A 20,965-nucleotide genomic window follows, 5' to 3' on the forward strand; every position below is an offset into this window, starting at 1 on the left:
CATGCTGGAAAGCCCCCAGGGACCAAGGCACCTCGGCAGAGGGTCAGGGATGGCACAACTTTAGTCACGCTGGAGCCCTGGACTGCTTGTCCAAAAAAGTCCTCCTTGGATGCCTGGCCCCTCTGCTCTCTGGGTTGGGTTTGGGACAGACAGGATTTAGGCTGCTGTCTTGCAGCTGAGGACCCTCAGGGATGGGGAAAGCACATTATTGATCCCATTACCTCACAGCTGGTATCAGCACTACATTATTTTCTAACATCAAGTCATTTTAAGTTGCCACAATTACACAAACACATTGATTAAAAATTAAAACCAATGACAGCTCTCCCACAAACAGTACTTACTGTACCATACTTATTGTATCCTGGGAGGAGAATGAGAAAATAGCAGAAGACAGAATAATTTATAGTGATAAAATGGGTTACATTTTCATAAAAATTTTATTTTACTTTTTTTTTTTTAAATAATTCAATGCACTGGCAGTATAATTAATCCCTCTATGAGAGACACAAATGTACCAGTTCAACCAATATTATTTGTACAGAGACATTGTGTTTAAAAACAACAAAAGTACATTTAAAATGTTTGTACATAAAGTATTACTGTTATTTCTTTTTTTTTCTGAAGAAGGAACAAATGTAAACAAAATGCATAATTGTGCAACACGTTGGAAATACAAAGCAAAACAGGCAAGATACAATTTTATACATATAAAGCAAAAGAAATCAAACTTTTATAACTATACAACATTTCAGTAATTGGTTGACATTTTAACAGTTACCTTGGTCTGTACAAAACATCGTAACTTATACTTAAAACTTTACAAGAATAACATGCTTGTTGAAAACAAAGACACCTTGTGGAATTGCAATGATTATTGATATGATACTTGCACACATGAGAAAAAAAGAAGCTACTTCAATAGTAAATAAAAAGTAAGAACATAAGATCATAAGATCATAAAGTAAAAGGCCATTTAGTAAACCATAATCTAATTCCAATAGCTAATTAAGTTGCACTGCAATGCAGAAATTAAATCTAACTTTTGCTGGAAGACCATAAGGTCATAATGTTGCTCTATTTCCAGGAACAAGAAGAAAGCATATATAAATTTTCCTGATATTTTGGTTAATTATACATGCGCACGCACACGCACACACACACAAAAGAAAAAAAAATAATATTTGCCACAACAGCCAGAAATGGTGGGTGAGAAAACCCATAGACTAGACTACTCCCAACATGGCAGGGTTAAAAAATCAGGACAGCTAGGAAGAGCAAACACCCACCAAGTTTGCCAGGATTGCTTTTCCTGAGCCTTAGTTGCATTTTGCCTTTTCTTTTTCTTTTTTTTTCCCCAAAAGACATGAAGAAACTTGCATTGAGTTGAGCCATTCCAAAAATTCTGGGAGTACCATAGACAAGCCAAAACACAAATGGAAGGAGAGCTCAAAACCAAAGCGAAACATCACCAGATCTTTGACTTGTTTTCATATTCTGTGATGGTATGTCCTAGACCTTTTGAATGTGGGTTTACAAAAACCCCAGCATTTAAGATTCAGCAGAAGATATGCAATCCAGAGATGTCAAAAACACAGGAATAAATTATACAATATTTTATGGAAATACAAGGACTGTCAGCTTGGATAAAATGTACATAATTTTTAAGTGTCCTCAAATGACACATATGGCTAAAACTAAACCCCTGTTTGCAGCAATCTAACATATTCAGTGCCTGCTTCTGCAATCTGTATACTGAGCACCAATTCACACAGTTACTTCTGTGGACTTCAGTGGAGCAACCTGCTGACCAGGATGCTCAGGGGAAGAACAGAATTGAGCCAAGATAAATATTTGCCATGACTTCTAAATGTACAGAACCCATTTGGCTTAGAAAAACCACTTTAGCCTGCTGCAATGTCTTTGAACTAAAGTAATAGATTCAATCTCTAGACTGAGAGCATTTATGACATGAATTTATTTGCCATTTTTCTATGCAAGCTAATGTTGATGCCAGTAAATATTTAAACTGGGAGGTAATGAAATTACAACATGCCTTTGGTTAAAACCAAAACATGTATGTGCAAGCCTAGATGACAGGCAGAAATTACTGTCCAATTCTTTTAGCAGGGATTATCTGCTGCTGAATCAGAATAGTTCAATATATGCTCAGCCTCAGTGTGCATTTATAAAGCTTCATTAGGGCATGCAGCACAGTATGGAAAGGGAGAGGACTGGTTTTTCAGCTGGTGTAAATCAGCACTGACATCCACAGAGCTACTTAGAGGCACATCAGCTGAAGCTTTGGTCCACAGTCATCAAAAACGTGCAGCCATCACTCAGTCTGTATGAAAAACTCAGCTGTGGAAGTGCAGAGTGAGGTGTAATCAACATCAGATCAAAAGATGATCTGTTCATCTTGTTTCTGATAACATGTCTCCAGACTGTGGTCTAAAGCAGTTTTATGATGTGCTTTACACTGCATAGCTTTGCAGGTTTCCTCACAGGCAAGGATTTTGGTACATTAATCATTTCAATGGCATGATCAGTAAAAAGGCATGATAATAAAAGCTTCGGGAGTTTATCTGCATAGAGGTACACTGGCAAAAATCAGTCTGGGGTTAGAGGGTTTGCTCCTTGGTGTGTGCATATTGGATTAACTCCACTGAAATCAGTACTCCTGTACCAGTTTACATGAGCTGAGGAACTTGTACTCTACCTCTGTTATAAATAAAACATTTGTGTTGCTATCCACTATTCAGTTCTTTCATAAATTCAAGGGCAAATGTCTCCTGCCAGTGGGTCAGAGCTTCTCCATGTCCATAACATCGTTACTTGTCATTGAAATAAAAGGTGGTTTCCCTGAGCAAGGTCTGAGTCAACACATGGTCTAGTTGAAGAGCAAATCTGCTTGCAGTTATTTGAGCTTTAGTCCAGAGACCTTGAACTACTTTCAGTGAGATGAGTGCCCAGCCAGAACAAAAATGGATGGAATTCCATTCAATTAATTGGGTTAATGCAACTTAAGTTCTGGCCTAATACACCTAACTCCAGTAAGGCTATGACATTTTCGTTATCCAGCTTCTCCTTTGATAAACAGTACTCAGAAAGCTCCATAAGACTTGCACTAATGCAACATGACAGCAGAATTTGGTGCCATGAATTCTACAAGTTGAGCCAAGTTACTTTACATTTGCTTAGCTCAAATTTTGGCCCATTGTAGTTATTGTTGTTCAATAAAACAATTAAATTCACCTCAGAATCCGACCTTCCTTTGAATTCTGAAAAGAAAATAACTGAGTGGAAATTAAGGCTATCTATACTTGAAGGATCTTTCAATGGTATTACAGCCAGGATGACACTCACACAGCTGTGAGTAAACTTATATCTAGCACAGAAAGCTTATGGAACTTGCAGATAGAGGAACTCAGTTAAAATCAAAGAAGAAAACAAGTCTAAATCAGCTGCATTGTCCACTCACATAACTTTTCACATTGGCATCAGTGGGTCTTAGTTGGAGCCCTGCAAACATGAGTTGTCCTGTGGACACCACAAATTAAATTCCAATTCTGTGTACAGAATTGTACTGTGACTGAGTTCTATGCTGTCACCATGTGCATAGCTTCTGTCAACTTGACTGGCATTTCCAGATGCAGTGTAAGTACAATTGAGTGCTCAAATCCCAGTCCATCTGCAGCTGCAGCGAACCAAGACTTGAAAGCAATGCAGAACCACAGCTCTGCTCACCCAGGTGGTGGGGCTGGGGCCCCTCAGTCCTCTTGGGCACAGCACTGGTCTGCTAGTACAGTGGACAGGGCTAGGTGGGGATTCACACCACACAGTCCTGTCATAGTCCAACATGGGTGTTGGAGCAGGCTGAGGGCTCAAGGAGCTCTCTATGTGGCTCCACAGCCTGTGGCAGGCAACATCAGGTCACACAATGCTGCCTAATGTGGCTGCTGGGCCTTTGGGCTTGGTCCTTGCTTCTCTTGTAAAAATAAAGTAAAAATAATGGTTTTAATGGATGGTGACTTCAGGGTAGTGACAAGAATTACCTCTCTGTGACATGATGTGCCACTCTGAGGTGCACTGAAGAATTAAGATGTGGTGGTGCTGTATTCTGATTTCACAGGATACCATGGTATAGGTATTGTAGGACAAAACAGTAATAAGTCCCCCTTCCCAAGAAGCACACTCAGCTTAAATTCAAAATGTCAGACACAGCAGCTTGCCCCACTTTCTTTAAACTACTCTTGACATCTTTACCATTGCCTAATATGATTACAGTGCCAGTGAGCTGCCTGGCATGTCACTACACACCCTGTGGTTCTGGAAACAGCTTTTCATCACAGTATTTCTGCTGCAGTGCCTCCTGATGAGGCCACGTTTGATTCTCATCTAACACCAGTTTTACGTAGTAACTCATCTGCACCTGAATTTGCTCTCATCTCTCTACAGAGCCACATCCTCCCCCGAGTTGAACACAAGATCTGAACACAATCTATCCTGACTTCAGCAGCCACCACAAGAGGTTTAAACTGGTGTAAAATGATCAGAATCACTGATCTTGGAAGACAAAACATCTCTGAAACAAAATGGCTTAAGAAAAGCTACCAAGTCCATCAGAAAGGCAGGTCTGACAAGGGTACTGGGGAGAAGACTCTCCCTTCTGGGAGACTTCTTCTGGGGAGAAGTCAGGCAGGAAGGTTGCAGAGAGACTTCAGTAATGAAGGAGACCATAATAGCTTTTAGCTTATACTTTTAGGCTAAATATCAAGTGATAGAACCAAAATATGCCCCTAGACATATCTCATTAGACAACAGAGAATGCCTATATGCATTGGTGTGCTCTGGTTATATCATGGAAGTATGAGAGGATTATTGGAAACTGAGGAATTGAGCTCTCCCAACATTAAGACTTGTTATATTTTGTATTTATAAACTAGCATGTAAAGTAAAGCTGGAAGATGTCATAAGGACAGTAGATTAGTTTCCCATCTTAATCCCCTCTGCCTCACTCCCTGGGCATTCAGGTGAGGTCAGGGAGATGCTGAGAGGGAAGGCCCTTTGCAAAGACCCACTAATCTGCAGCCTGCCTACAGTTGGGACACTTTCACACTTGCTTCAGAATGACAACTTGATTTTCTTTGGTGACTTGTTATATATTTTGTCTTTCTTAAAACTTCAAGACACTGGTCTATGGCAAATGAGTGAACCTGAAAAACAGCACGTTGACGTAGCATACTCAGTTCTTACACTGACTTTAGGGACCACAGGACTAAAATGACAGAGTTGTTGCTACTTTCTGCACACCTTCATTGTCTGCAAGAGGCAGTATATGCAAACAGGACTATGCACAAACTACAGAGGAACACCTGAATAATGCCACTACAACGAGCAGTGGTAGGAGTGTTTTCTCTTTACAGCTACCATATCTTTTCTCCTGTGCTATGAAATAATGACCAGGGACTCTCTGCTGCAAATCCACACATAAGTCTACACAGATATGTATACATAGTCCACTCATGGGCTTGCTTCAATGCTGCATGGAGTTTCTCCTGAACTCCAAGTAATGAAGTACATTAATACTTGATCAGAATCCTTACCAGCCCCATTTTTGTTATCTGTTAATTTACATTCACAAAACTAATAATTTGATTAGACAGCATTAAATGCTGATAAAAACCTCACTGAAACATTTTTTTTCCGAAGTACCTAAAAGTATCAGTGAATCAAAACTATCATAATAGAAGAACATAATAAAATCTGTGAAATTAAAAAAAACCATGGAAATTAAATTCCAGATTCAATCGGCTTATTTTGTTTCTTTAGGAGGAATGAAGATCTCAAATGCTATTTTTTAAAAATCCCCCACATAACTATCAACAGATCTGTCTCTATCTTTCAAAGGAGATAATTTACAAATGAGGCAATCTATTCACAGAGAAAATATTTAAATAACTGAACATCCAAAGAACATGTAAGAAAAAGTGAAATTAAGCTGTAAGATGCAAGCCATGAAAGTTGCCACCAACACTATCACAAAAAGGCTTTCCCTCTGCTCCCTGCTCTCGAGCATCCAACGCACATCACATGGCTGGAGCTGTTCACGCACTTGGGGCTGGATATTCTGCCTGCACATTAAGACCTGCTGCAGCCCTTGAAGTGGAGGTTAAGTGCTATGTAAATGCCTCTCTTGAGCATTTAGGACTTTGCTGCTGTTGGGTCTTGCACCCCAAATGCCTGAGTTTAGCCCTTCACAGGCCTGTTCCCTTCACTGCTGAACTCTTGATATTGCTCCAAACTCCTCAGGCATGGGTCACAAACGACAATCTTGTCAGTTCTGGCAATGTTTTACAAAACCTGGTGTCCTTCTTAAATCCAGCTACAAAAGTCAAGAGATTACATCACTGTTCCAGTTTATCATTATTAAAAACAAATGTGTCAGTTCCTGCCCTTGGCATGCTTGTAAAATGTCTGAAAATGTGTCATGAAATCAGTCCCAAACCTCAGCATCCAGAAGGCAATAGAAGAACCAAAGAGTTTATTTAAAAAAAACCAAAAAACAAACAAACAAAAAAATCCCCAAAAAAGAAACTCCCCGCCCAAAAAAAATCTTAACCACATCTTTAAGCCAATCTTGTAATTTTTCGTGCTTGGTTCATGAGTTTGAGAAAGCCTGAATTGGGCAGTTTTAAGTGCAAACATTGCAAATGCCCAAGCACAGTCATGCTGCTTCCCCATGAATTGAAACCAACAAACAATCTCATTTGATTAGCTCTGCTGGAAGTAATATTTTAAGGGGTAAAATGATTCCATGAAGATGATATGTTGGCAATTGAAACGAGATGAATATAGTGCCTGTAAAAGTGCAATAATCCTTAATAACTAACCCAAAAGAAGCATCATCCCCAAGGATAAGACAGTAATTTACTCTCCATATTTAAGCTGCTTTTGAAACAAGACTGCTAAACAGTAAGTTGGCTTGTGATCCTAGACTTGACTGCTGGACTTATCATCATGCCATTGATTCAGCATGCATTTCAACCTAAGTCACAGGATACAAAATCAGGAGGGCTAATTCCTTAAGCCATTTAAGCAAAAGATTGTGAACATGGAATAAATTTAGAGATGGGAGCCTGTTTACCAGAAGCAATGGGAAAAGATACTACATGGTGATCACTGAGAGACTGCAGCAAACTGAAGAGTCCTATGTCTGAAGACTGCCTTTCAAGACATCGCTACCCCTTGTAAATGCATGGAAGTCTTGGATTCCAACCTACATTAAGAAGCAAGTGATGACAATGTGCTTAATTAGACTGAATAGTTACTTGCAAAAAGAATGGAAAACTCTGGCTTATGACAAAACCAGCCCAACCTTCCTTCATCTCAAGTACTCAATTTGTTAAAAAAATTATTTCAAATGTTTCATTTTCTTTAAAACCCCCCCGACCACCACCATTCATCTACATTTCTGAATAGTTCTCACTGCCATTTTATTCATTTTATTCATTAGCTACAGGGGCCACAGTCGGTGTGACCAATGGGTCAGATTCAGGTTTCAGCTGTGTTACCGAAACCCTCAGAGAACAGATCAGGGTGAATCAACCGCTTCAGGAACAAGAATGTGCAGATAATACAGGATGTGCATGTTCTGCAAATGTCCTTTGCAGAAAACCCTACACTGGATGATTTCTCTAATGATGCACATTGACTATGTTCAGACTTCCAGTCTTGTGGAACAAAATGTTAGGAATTATTGATTTTTAAGAAACGGTAGTACTACAGGGAGCTAATATGCAATAGTTACAGAAATGTTTGTCTGGGCAGAGACCTTAAATTATTCTTATTGCAAATATCCAAGGCCCGATTTAAAAATCTTAACAGTCTGAACCATTTAAATGCAAATTTGTCCTATTTATCTGGTCTCAATCCAGTCAGTAGAATCTAATAACTCACCAGATTAAAGAATATACAGTTTATATAGCAGAAGGTAATTGCAATTAACTAATATCTGGATGGCATTTAATACACATCTTGTATTATTTCAATGAGATGAGACAGAATAATATTTACATTGCTATGAGCATTTTCTGTTTATAGAAATGAAATTTACAGTTCAGTAAGGTATGCAGGCATTATAACAAGAATGAGATGAGACCATTTAAAGTTTTGTGAATTATTGATATAAATTAATTTTGTTTTGTTTCATCCACCAGTGCTTCTTGCAGTGGCACCAGAAGAGCAGTGCAGTTTATAACAGGGAAAAAAAATAGGAGGAAAGAGCAAATGTGAAATGGTGCAATTTATTCACAATTGCTTTGAAATTCTATCTGAATTGTCTCATAATTATTCCCACATTAGAGGAATGGTCCAAAACATGACAGCATGGGTAAACAGATGCAGAGCTTGGAAAAAAGGTAATCTGACTGAAGTATTCATGGCCATTATTAAACAAATGTTATATTGCTTCTGGGTAAATCTGGTGATTTTATTTAATTTGACATTGTTTTCAAGATAGCAAGATAATACTGTTCGTTTCTAATGCTCTGAAATGAACAAAACAGGTGAAAATTGATGCCACATGGACTTATAATGTTTCAACAGTGGCTAGTTAGTTAAACTTCTAGATAATTCATGAAGAATCTGCATACACTTATTAATGGACTTCTACATACAATATCAAGGCTTAGAGTGCAGCAGTCCTGTTAAAATCTGCTTTCAGTGAGTCACTATGCAAGGAGAGATTGTTCTATGAAGAAAAGTCCTGGATAAGTATTTGTTTGAGACTAAACAGTAAAACAGAAACAAAATTCAGGAATGGTAGATAAGACTAAGAAAGCTAGTATTTTGAAACTGCCTAAAAACTTCAATAAATTCTGCTGCCTACTGAAATTATTAAGCCAACAATAAACAGGTAGAATGGAATATCAAAACCTCATTGCATAGTGTGTCATCATTCTTTAATGAGGCCTTCTTTCAAAGTTTTACCTCTTAACACCTTTGGTGATCTTACATTATGTACCTGTAAGATATTCAACGTTTGCTTTTAGAGATTAAACCTATAGGAAGTAAGAAATTTTAGGAATGTACTGAGTCAGGTAATGACACCAGAATTAAGCGTCGAAAAGCTTGGTTCAGGTTCAGAAGATGATTTTGAATGAATAGCTATAACTTCTACTAATTTATTTCAGAAGGGACTTCTCATATATACCCTCAAATATTTCAGATGCTTTGTACTATTTCTCAGGAATCCGTATCTTCTCAAAGTGCTTTTCTTGTTTTTACTTGAAGGCAGCATGGACTTAAAACAATACTGCAGGGAATGTACCGTTCCATAAAGCACACAAGGATGGCAGGATCCAGGAGACACAAGGCATAGAAAATTGTCAAAAAGGATTAGATGGTACAACACATACTGCTCTTGAGTCATAACTTTCATTTATGGTGACTTCTACTTCCAGTAGATAGGGTATTAAAAAAGGCAATAAAAATGAAGTTACATGAATAAACTTCCAAAAATGAGTGGAGTTCCACCAGTGATCGTCTCTGCGCTGGTAGAGGTAGAAGAATGGAGATGTCATAAACAGGGCAGCAGTCACTACAACAAATGAGCCTCAATGCGGAGCCAGTGCAGACCCTGGCGAATGTAACGAACCAGATTGGTCATACTGCTGTGTTGTGTTAAGGGTCCCATCACTGAGTCCAGGTCTAGAAAGAACTCTGCAATACACAAGAAACAGAAGCAATTGTTTCAGGCAATGGTACAGAAATAGAGGTATTACCATGATTTTCCATTCAGAAGCAGTACAGTGTAATTAATGAGTTCTAAAGATAGTTGTGCACATGAGCACATGGTTTGTAAAAAACAATTTAAACAATAATATACTGAAACAAACTAAATTAGATTATCTAGGCTGGAAGTCTACCACAGGACGGTATGAGCGGCTGCCAGCAGTCTTCCTTCAACTCTGATGATCTGCACTGTCAGTTTTTTGAGATTAGGTTTGCTGACTGCATGATTTAAATAGCTGGCAGTGAAATCTTGCATTACTTTTCCATGCTGTACTCTTTCCCAGACATGAAGGGCTAGACTGGATCTTTCCAGACTAGAAGACTTTTCTTGCTCTTTTCCCCACCCTTTAATTTCTGTTACTGACATTGCAGCAGTTTTGGCCATCTGCTAATCCTGCTGCAGCTGCAGGCCACAGAGAATGAATGTGGGATGGGAGTGGGGAGGAAGAGGAGAGAGATAACACAGCAGGAAAACAACACCTTGGAGATGGGAACCTCTAATGGGGAAGAATCCCAACCTTGGGATTCCTAGTCAGGAAGGGTTAACAGGAAGTCACTAAACAGAGAGCCCTAGTTAGGAAGCGACACACCAGTTACTTTATGTCATGCATTAGGTGCTCTCTGGGTGAAAGACTTATCCTGTTAGGGCCAATAGACCTTTCCTAATTGCCGTCAATGGAGAACTGATTTGTGTTCTGTATTCTCCCACAGTTCTTTTTGCTAGGGCACAGGCATTCCCACATATACAACACTTACACTATATTTAGGCAAGTGGGAATCCACTCAGTTAAAGCCCCTCAGAGCTCAGATAACAACCAACAATCACAGTAAGGAATGGCTGAACCCTCACGTTCTCACCCTGTCTGCAATCCAGTGCACTGAGCCAGCCAGCACTGCATTGGCTGCACTTCAGGAGAGCAGATGCCAGGTGCAAAATCATTATCAGTACTTTCTTCAGTGAGTTAAGTGTTGCTTTGAGGTCTTCTATCCAAGTATTGACAGCCTGACCCTGGTCAGCTTGGCAGCAGCAGTATCAGAGCACAGAGTGATTTGGCTGGAGGCAAGCATAATGAGAGCTCAGGGCTAGCACCAGTGCTGCTCAGATGCTGCAGCCAGCAGCTACTTTTAATCTTCCTTTCTCTATCATTCATTCCCCTCCTTCAGTGTAAAATCAATACATTTTGAAATGAAATAATGCAGTATCTTTCTTGCATTCTAGAGATCTCATTCTAGGCTCAATAAAGAATAATTGCTTTAAACACTGGGAATCCACCTTAAAGTCTAATTTCAGGTTAACATTTCTTGAAAAAGCTACAAGCACTGAAGCCATTTAATACGTTTATATGTGAGAGAACAGGTCTTGCTCCCTACAGAGCTGATAGTTTCCTACTGTAGAGAAGAAGTCCTGCTTTCTTCAGAAGCATTAAAAAAGGATCTGATCTTGTAAAGTCAGCTGAGAGTTTGATATTATTAGATAGTGAACAACACCAGTTTAGGTGATCCAACACAAACCATCCTACAGGCTTTGGGAAATCTGAAGTTTAGTTTGGCCTGATACAGATGCAGATTTATGACAAACTCCATCTATTCACCCCACACTCTCAACTCTATGGACCAGGGGAAATTCCACCAGAGGTACATGGCATTATGTTCCTGCTTTCCTTTTCAAACCAGATCAGATTGGCAGGTCACAGTTCTGCTGTTCTCTCTCTTGCTATGCATTTTTATTTTAATGGCACATCTTTTGTCAGGCAGGCACAAAGAAAGGCTTCTGTCTTGCTGCTCTGAGCCAGCTGGAGATGAGTCAAGTTCAAACTGGGAGTGTGCGGGCAGACTCAGAGGAGCACAAAGCCTAAGCTGACAGCTGTGGACAACGGGCAGCTGCACAGCTCCTACAGTGTGGAGGAACTTTCTTGTGGCTGCATGGACATGACATAAGAAACATTTATGACAGCAGTAAGACCCGGAGGTAATTGCTATTAGGCCACAGTTTTATACCCATCTCAGGACAGACCATGAAGGACATATTCTTACGCAAGACACACTCTGTGATTCAGAAGACAACAGAAACAATGAGAACTGACCACAAAAACTCACAAAAATGACTGAACATGTTTTGTTTTGTTTTTTAAAGGAACTAATTTTTTATCTTTTTGTAGTTTCTTTGCAGGTTTGTGTGGTTTTTTTGGTTTTGATATCATTCCTATTTCCATGGAAAGGGGGAAAATCTCATTTTTTATAATGAACTGACTGCCCAAGCTCCTGAGAGAGAAACCAAATGACAATCTGGGACTCACAGCAGAGTCGGGGGTTTGCACTACCTGTTTGCTGTCAGGGGGCAGTTTTGAACCCCCAGACCACAGACCAGTGCACCAGAGTTTGGGCAGTGCATCAGAACTGAGACAGCTGGCAAAGATGGACTGGAGATCACTACAAAGAAAGGGGTGATTCCTGTTCCAGCCAACAAAATAAAGGTGCTTAGAATTATTTGAGAAGTGCAAATGACATCTACTAAAACAATTACAGCCAGTTTTCATGAAACACTGTAATATTTTTCACATCAAAGTGTCTTGAATACATCCTGTTTTAAAGAGAATCTCTCATGTGGTATGATGACCTGTGAAGTATTACAACAGTCCTCATACAGTTTTTGCTACACCATGAATTTTTCAAATTGCAATTTGTGTTTAAGCATGCAACTTTAAATCAAGTACTTAATTAGAAATGAGGTATCCTTCCAGAAAATATATAAAGGCAGACATGCTATAGCATGTAGGAAACTCTGATCTCTCTCCAATGGTTTATAATACTTAAATGAAATTTGAAGTAACATGAACTTTGCATTCCCTGTAACGTGTCTGCAGGTTGCAAAACAAGATATGAAAGAACAGGTCACATCCTTAAATGTCTTGCTCATGTGAGAAATGCTTATTCATGCATCCAGTTCCAGTAAAGTCAAAGGGACTGCCCATTTGAATAAAGAGTATTCCTACATGGCTTTGCAGAACAGGGTTTATTTTACTGTAAATCAAGCTGAGAACAAAGAAGAGAGTAGGGAGGAAAATACAGAAAGAGAGTCAGCAGGTTTTTTCTCATCCAGTTCTAGGAATGATAACAGCAGTAGCTGGGTACATTTTCTGTCTGTTGGCTGAATGCCTGAGCTATTTTGATTTAATACCAAGTAGAACATTTAACAATTCCACAACACACAGGGCTAATTACAAGATTATCACCATCTCTTCCTCCTATCAGGGCATCCTTCTGCATTCCTGCTGTAACATTCTGCATTACATTTGAAAGGGAATAGCTTTCACATTTTGTGAAAATGGATGCAGCTATAGAAAAAATTCAAAATGACTGCACTGCTACTAAATTAATCAATGTGAACAAAGACAAGAAGCAGTGGGGAGGACTGGACAGAACTTCTATTATTGTTCCTCATCTAGGGATGGATCATTATGACCCATCATTCAGATCTAAAACTCTATAAATATCAAGCTCAGTTTCTCTAAATCAGTGGAAATTTGCCACTGACATGAACAGGAGTAAGATCAAACTGCATACAGCAAGCACATTTGTCAGGACAAGTTGGCCATCTGAAATCTCACTATAATTTAAGAGAATGGGCCAACTCATGATGAGACTATTTCCTAGTTAGGCTCTGCACCTCTAGTGTCAAAGGAAGCTTTCTCAGTGATTTGTGTAAGCCCATAACTGGAATCTGAATAATTACATTGTCATGAGGAAGTTCACAGCTGGCCAACAATAGGCCAAATTTGTCCCTTAGTTAAATCTCAGCCACTTCACTATATTTGTTATAACCCAGTCACAAACTGCTTGCCAAAACTCCTTTGAAATGACAGTGTTAAAGACTAACATTTTGTTGTTAGGAATATAAAAACAGATTGGCAATCCAATCATAGGAGAGTCAAGGTCATGGCTTTCGCCGGACATTTCCTAATTGGACTCCCCACATAAACATAACATCTAATGCTTGCTTTTTAATAGTCTTAAACCCGTTGACAGAGCAGTCTGAAAATAACCTCGGTGCTCTAGAAGAGGCTGAAACTGTGAACGAATTTGCAGACTTAAAAGCTCTCATCACTTGGGGCTTGAGTTTGCTAAATTATTTGCCAGCTGCTCTGATAACCCCATGTTCAGCATGTGTTACACATCCCCCTCTGTGCCTGACAAGAGAAGATACGCATTGGCTACAGCGACCAGCAAGTAGATTTGGTCTGTTTGCTCAAGCTGTCACAGTTGCGAGCTTAGATGCAGTGGTCCTAGGTCCAAATCCAGAGAACACAGGGAAAGCAAAAACTGGGGAGCCAAAGGGGATACAGAAAAGCATAGAGGGCAGCACCTTTGTTCTCCTTGGTCAGCTTGTCAGCCATGTCCCAGTGCTCGTAGCTGCGCAGGACATTGTTGGTGATGTTGACGTGGCTGGCAGCCATGTGGTGGATGCGCTGGGGGATGGTGATGGTCCCCACCGAGGATGAGCCGGCGGTGCCCGTGCTGCTTCCAGCAGAGCTGATGGGGGATGGGCTCAGGGACATGGGTGAGGGGGTTCCTGTGCTCCTGAAAGAGGGAGAGAGAGAGTGAGACCCCCTCATACCCCCCCACTTCACTGCCGTCCTAAATGCACTTTCTGCACCCCAGTCAAGGGAGAGTGTGCAGTGGTACCTCCTGACTTCATGAGAAAGAACAGCTTATAAACTGGGGATGACTGAAAATAAAAAGGGATTTAATTCTCCCTTTTAAATGAAGCTATTACTAAAAAAAAAATCTATCATAAAAATAGAGCAATCTTTCAGAGAAAGAAGCATCTCATAGCTGTAATGATTTTTCTACCTGCTAGAAGCTGCAATGGCAGTTAGAAAACACTCCATGTGCAATATTGGCTTATTATCAAAGTATTTTCTGGAAACCACAATGACAGTTTGCTCCAAAAGCAGTCACTACAATAAGCAAAGAGCAAGTCTTAAAAGCACCCTGCAGAGCAGTATTAGGACTTGAGGGTACTGCAGGATTATGAATATCTCCATAGGATTCTTTAAGGCTATGGAGATTAGTTCTAATTGCCTACAGTTCATCCACACAGCTCTACATAGCATAGTTTTTAAAGTTACCTACGTTGTGAGGCACTTATGTTCTAATATAGATTTTCCTTTAATTCTAACACCATCAATTAGGAATCACCTGCTGGCTGCAGGCAGTGCAGCAGTCAGCACAGCACACTCTTGTTTAGAACTGTGTTGTGCTGAATGCTCACAGAACAGCTATTCTCTTTGAAAATTTATAGGATCATGTTCAGGTTGGAAAATACCTTTAAGATCATTGAGTTGAACAATTAATCCAGAACTATCAAGTCCTCCAGTAGCCCATATCCCCACATGCCACATCTACACCAAGACACTTTAAAATACTTCAGGGAAGGCAACTCAGCCAAGTCTCTGGGCATCCTATTCCAGTGTTTGACAACTCTTTTGGTGAAGAACCTGTTAAGACTATTTCTTCTTGTCCCATCACTTGTTACTTGGGAGAAGTAAAAAGAGCCACCCTTCAGCAGATCCACACTCTGGCCCAACTTGGTGTCATCCACAAACTGAGAGTGCCCTCAATCCCCTTCAAGATCAAAGGGGCTCTGGATTATCAATGAAGATATGAAACAGTACCAAGCCCTGGGGAGCACCACTGGTGACCAGCCCCAGCTGGATGTAATTTCATTCACCCATTTGGAAGCATTTGCCTAAAAAAAAGTATTCTATTTAATGTAGAATACACTTGAGATGCAGGACCAAGACACTCATGGCACTCTTTTCATGAAGCAAAGAGACCAAAACTCTCCAGACAGGGATGTTGCAACATCTCCCTGGACATGCAGCTGTAGATGCCTCATGCTATGCAAAAGCATCAAGCTCAGTCACTGAGCCTGATGCAAAGCACAGGACAGATGGGCTTGGCCTCTTGGCTTTAAAGGCCACTGTGAGTGGTCCTGCAGGAGCACAGATCTGCTGACACCTTGCAGGTGCTGCAGGACAGATTGACACAACAGCATAGCCTTGGACTGAAAAGCATCGATGGCAACAGCTTTTGCTGCAGATTTTCCAGCAGTACCCTGCTATTACCTGACCTCAACAACAGGTCCCGGTGATACATTCTTTTTCCAGAGATGTAGATCACATTGATTTGGCAGCTTGTAGCTTTTTAGTCAGCTTATGGCTTAGAGTTTAAGCATGTCATAATGCACAAACACTTTATTTTTAAGTCTCAAAACATCCTGGTTACCTGACTTGCCACAGTGTCTTTATTGCACAGAAGAGCTGAACTATACTAGATTAGGTCTGGGAGCAGTTAAAGATGATAAGTATCTGGGGAGACCAAGAGTATTTTGTTAGAGCCACTTCCAACTAGCTGATGCACTTCTGCCAAATAAAGCGCATTGTTCATTGGATTTACCCTGTTGTGCACAGCCATTATTACTGTGGTGAGTCTACTAAATCGCTGTATTTTGTGCTTTCTGTCGCTAGAGGTGGGAAACATTTCTGTAATGAAAGCAGGGGAAATTTGTTTCATTGCCAGGATGGAACCCGGGCCAACTTTGTAGAGGTACACATCCCTCTCAAATGAGTAGGCAGAAATTCCAGTAAGCCAAGCTGTGATTTTTGATGGATCTGAGATCCTGACTAGACTACACTCCATGGCAATGGATAAGCTTTGCTTTGTAAAAAAAAGTATTTGAGATTACCCCACAATCCCCCCATCCTGCACCAGACTGCTGCTCCATCTCCAGTGATGCCATACACCGGATGGTGTTTGGTCTTTTTTTCTGTGGTGTGTGAATTCTCTTCCCATCTGGCACAGATTTTCAGGGAATTAAGAGAAAAGTGTAGAGCAAGCAGCCCTGGGGAAGGCAGAGCACAAGCTTCCAATGGCAGCACCAGGCCTGTGACAAACCCTGGAGCCACTGGGAGCCGCCTGAGATAGATGGCACCTCTAAGCCAGCTGGAGAGCTGTTTTCTTCTAAGACCCCACATAGAGGGGACACAAGACCTGAGTGTGGAATGTGGTCTTTGTGTGTTGGGTCACAAGTGCCACAATAAGGCTGCTATAACAAGGCCTTGTCACTCAGTTACTTTCACACGTCAAGTGCTTCCTGCTCTGAATAAAAGACAGAGATGTGCACTTTCAGAGCTTTCCTGCCTCATCTCCAAAGTTAGTGGGAAGAGACTGATCACCTGGGTGTTGCGTTAGAAGTGATGCTGACCCGAAGGCTGGGTTTTTGCTCAATACTTCGTGGCCAGACAAGAATTTTCTCCTCCAGTCAAAACCCACTTATTCTCGATCCTGGACACCTAATAGCTCTTTTAAATAGCGAGGGAGATGACATCACCTGCAGAGCACACACTTCATAGGGGTCTATAATAGGACAGGAATAAAAGGATAATTTCTGCTCCATGAAATGTTTATGTACAAGCCCCTTCTTAAGGAACAAAAGAGATGTTATGCTCCAGCGGTCTATTTGATCACTAAATTTTTTTGTTAACATTTAAGTATTTTTATTGCAATACAAGGTTTCACTGACACTTAAATGTCTGGAAAAACTGGCACATAATAAATTATGTAATTTAGTAGTTGCTTTTCCAGTGTTAAAATATCTTTTCAGTTTTTATTTAAAGTGATTTCTTATTTCATCACTTTAGTTTGTGTTACAATCTATACTTTATTAGCTCTATACATACATATTCAAAATAACTTTGAGTATTTGGGGTGTGTACATATACACGTCTATACCCCAAAATATTTTGAATTATTTGAGGCAATACTTGGAGCAAAATGTTGGAATTTTTGGTTTTGCACTGACTGAGAACAAAGTGTATTTGAAAGCTTCAGTTCTTTGTGTGCTAAACTTCAATCCCTCCTTCTTTGCTTCCTTGGTGTGTCTAAAAGCAATTTCTTCTTCTGAACCACCAGAAAGAGACCATTAACAATAGCAATTTTCACCTAGAATTTAGCCTACTCAAATAAAGATTGAAAAAAGGTGAAGTCCTTCACCTTCGTTTTGCTTGTATCTGGATGTGTGACCAGGACAAAGAAGCAGGAGAAATGTGCGTCAGCTGGCAACAGCCATTGCAAGATAAAGGCAAGGATGCAGCAGCAATGCACCTGCACTGAACAGAAGATCATATATGCATTACCCTGACTTCATATCTGAGGTGAGGGTGTTCAAATGCTAATGATACTGATAACTGGCTGACTAAGTGCCCTCGCATTTTCACCACTATTATACCTTCAGTTTTATTAAGCAGCACTTACCATATATCAGTGAAATATTCATTGGTCTTTCATTGCTGAATGCAGCATTGAAAAATCATTGCAATAAAAATTAACTTTACTTTGGCTTCCTAAAGTGACATGGTACTTGCCAGCTAATGAACTGATATTTTTATGGCCTTCATCTGGCTTGAGAAGTAAACTGTCAGAGAATTCAGCATAGACCCACCATGTCAGATTTTAGACTTAAGGGGGCGTTGTACAGACAAAGGTGTGATTCAGCTCTTTCTTCCTACCCACACTAGATGGCTCACAAGAGGATCTGACTTGCTCCAATGGGTGCCCCTCACCCCCCACGACCCAAGGCAGCTTTATCATCAATTCTGTAGCTCAGAAGAACAGTTTCTACATGATATGTGTTTGAAATATACGTGCAGCTCCCAAAACAATGATCTCATGACCTGCCCTTTGCCTTTAGAGGTGCAAAAACACCTCCCCTCCTTTTGTTCCCAGACAGAAATACTAAGCAGAAAATACTCACTTTCCATTGCTGCCCCAAGGCGAGGGGGCCTGTGAGGCTTTTGAAGAGTTCTGTAAGTACAAAATCAAAATGTAAATACAGGTGATGCAAGTACATGAATACTGATGACACAAGGCTGAACATTCCCCCTTTTCATTGCAAGAGCTACAGTGCATGGAGCAGAAAAGCTCTGCACATTGGTCCCATAATTAAGTGGCTGGTGGATGATTGGCAGGTTCTGACAAGTAGCTTGAAAATAATTTGATGAAAGGGAATAAATTCCAGCAAAAGCAGATGTGGGTCACAAAGAAGAGGTTTAATTACTATTGAAACTTAATCTACAAAATAAGTTCTTCAGAGTGCAAATGACTGCTTATCTGTAGAGGGACCTTCAATATTTTTATAAGAAACAAAAAGAATTTGGCTTGATGCTTTAATGAAATTGATCCCTCCCAAGTTGCTTAGGGAAGGTGGCTTTGGATTCAGACAGTAGTATAAATAAAATTTTTAGTAAGGATCTGCTTGAATGCCTTTGTTTTTATATATTTTAATTGCACAGATTGACTTTCCTTACCTGCTTACTCATTCTGCCTTTCACGTCTGTGTAGCACCTTGTAAAACCCTGTACAAAAAGATTGCCGAGCAACAATAAAGCCCAGGTTTTTCCAGTCTTGCTCAGACTGAGTGGCATCTTAGTTCCCATACAAAGTGGCAGTATCAGGGCTGAGGCTGTGTGTGCCCTCTGAAAACAATCATTCAGCTCCCTTGCTGAGAAATCAGCATGCACAGTGAAAATTCAATCCAGTTTTACAAGTTCTCTGCAAAGTATTACCCACATTATTACAACACTCATCTGGTTACTGTAATCGCTATTTTGCATGGGAGGCACAGAGATTCAGTGGAGCACAGATAGTACCCTTGACTTCTAAACCACAGCTCAGCCCAACATCTCTGAGCAAAGCAGAAAACATTATCCAAACCAAATGCTGCTGGTCTGGGCACTTCTGCACAGCAGCCACTGCTTGTCACAGAGGACGTGAGCATGACTTGGGGTGTTTCACAGCACAGAGCATACGGAGCATATGTGGGAAAAGGGGAGATCCTAAATTGCCCTGGAAAGTCTTCAGAAATGGTGAAGAAGCTTTTATTGTTAATTTTTCCTGTCTGGGGATTGTTCCGAACAGAACCTAGAGATAAATAATACCTCTACCAAGATTAAGACTAGATCTCAATTGTCTAGAAGCAGTTGCTTGATAATGAAAATATTTAGCAAAAATATTTCAATGACTACTGACAACATATTTTCAAAACCATGAAAATCTTCCTCAAACTTTCAGAGGAAATACATCACAGGATGTCACTTTTTCTAATCATAAAAGGTTTGATTTCAATTTAAAAAGATTATTACTTTAGTGGTATTGTACTCCAAGTTGCCTCTAAATTTCAAAATTTCTTTCATGATTAAATGGCTATTTTTTGTTTAGAAATGTCAAAAGTATTTTGAAGCTTTTAATTGGAAATTATTCAGAACCAGTTCTGTCCACAGATGGTTTCAATTTGGACGAAGTGGCATTTTGAGGAAAATATAAAGAATAATTGAGCGAAAAAATTCCTCCCCAGCTCTGCTGTAAACAGTAGGCTATTTTTTGTAGTTAAAATGGTGTAAAAGTTTGAGTAACAACTCCATTCAAACAGTTAATCTGTTTCATTTGTATTACAGGTTCTTGCTAGTGAACACAGAGAACATGGTGCAGCAATACAAAACTAACACATAGCTAATAGCTCTCATTCTTTTCTTTTCTCCTCCTGTGCCTTTATTACAGAAATAACCTGAATATATAATCTGTATACACTCAAACACTGGTTCTAGCAAACGTGTTACATAGCATGCACACTGCAACCAACTGAAACAGCTTCGACTGGATGCCTATGCCTAGCATTCCTGATTAGTCTATTTTATTGCATTTTTACTTTTTTTCTCTTGTTTTAATTTACATTAAAACACATTTTCTTTTGCTGGGAGTAGTAAATATGTTCTTTATTTTACCTATTTGCTCAGCTGGAGAAAATAAAGTGGCTTTAAGGCAAGAGAATCTCCCCTGCTCCTGCCTTTTTTTTTTTTTAAGAAATCATTACTTTCTGCAGAAAAGGTTTATTTGTCTAAAAATCCTTTTTAAGATACAATCTACATTCATCCTGGATAAAATCTAAAGTGACTGGAATATATTTCATGAAAATGCTGAGGTTACAAATGTGTGTAGCTCAAATTTAATTTTTTGTGCAAATCCCTGACTGAAAACTCCATGAACACAACAGAGGCAGTCCTAATGGTACAAGAGAGCCTCCATTTAAGCACAAGATTAGGACTGACATTAC

The 20,965-nt window shown here is 39.9% G+C and overlaps 1 protein-coding gene across 2 annotated transcripts in view; it reads right to left on the reverse strand.

Moving 5' to 3' along the window:
• Positions 1 to 421: 421 nt before the first annotated feature.
• AFF2 (ALF transcription elongation factor 2) overlaps positions 422 to 20,965 on the reverse strand; it is a 350,200-nt gene continuing 329,656 nt past the window's right edge. Inside the window, exons 19-22 of one of the 2 annotated variants that reach the window (XM_014881526.2) lie at positions 19,164 to 19,211; positions 18,611 to 18,660; positions 14,159 to 14,373; positions 422 to 9,723 (exon numbers count right to left, since the gene is read on the reverse strand). In XM_014881526.2, the coding sequence (XP_014737012.1) occupies positions 9,602 to 9,723; positions 14,159 to 14,373; positions 18,611 to 18,660; positions 19,164 to 19,211 (435 nt within the window). In that variant the 3' untranslated portion in view covers positions 422 to 9,601. The remainder of the gene's footprint in view (positions 9,724 to 14,158; positions 14,374 to 18,610; positions 18,661 to 19,163; positions 19,212 to 20,965) is intronic. The other variant, XM_014881529.2, reaches the window with a different exon arrangement.

Source organism: Sturnus vulgaris, chromosome 14 (genome assembly GCF_052056855.1).
Source record: "Sturnus vulgaris isolate bStuVul1 chromosome 14, bStuVul1.hap1, whole genome shotgun sequence".
NCBI classification, from domain to species: Eukaryota; Metazoa; Chordata; class Aves; order Passeriformes; family Sturnidae; genus Sturnus; species Sturnus vulgaris.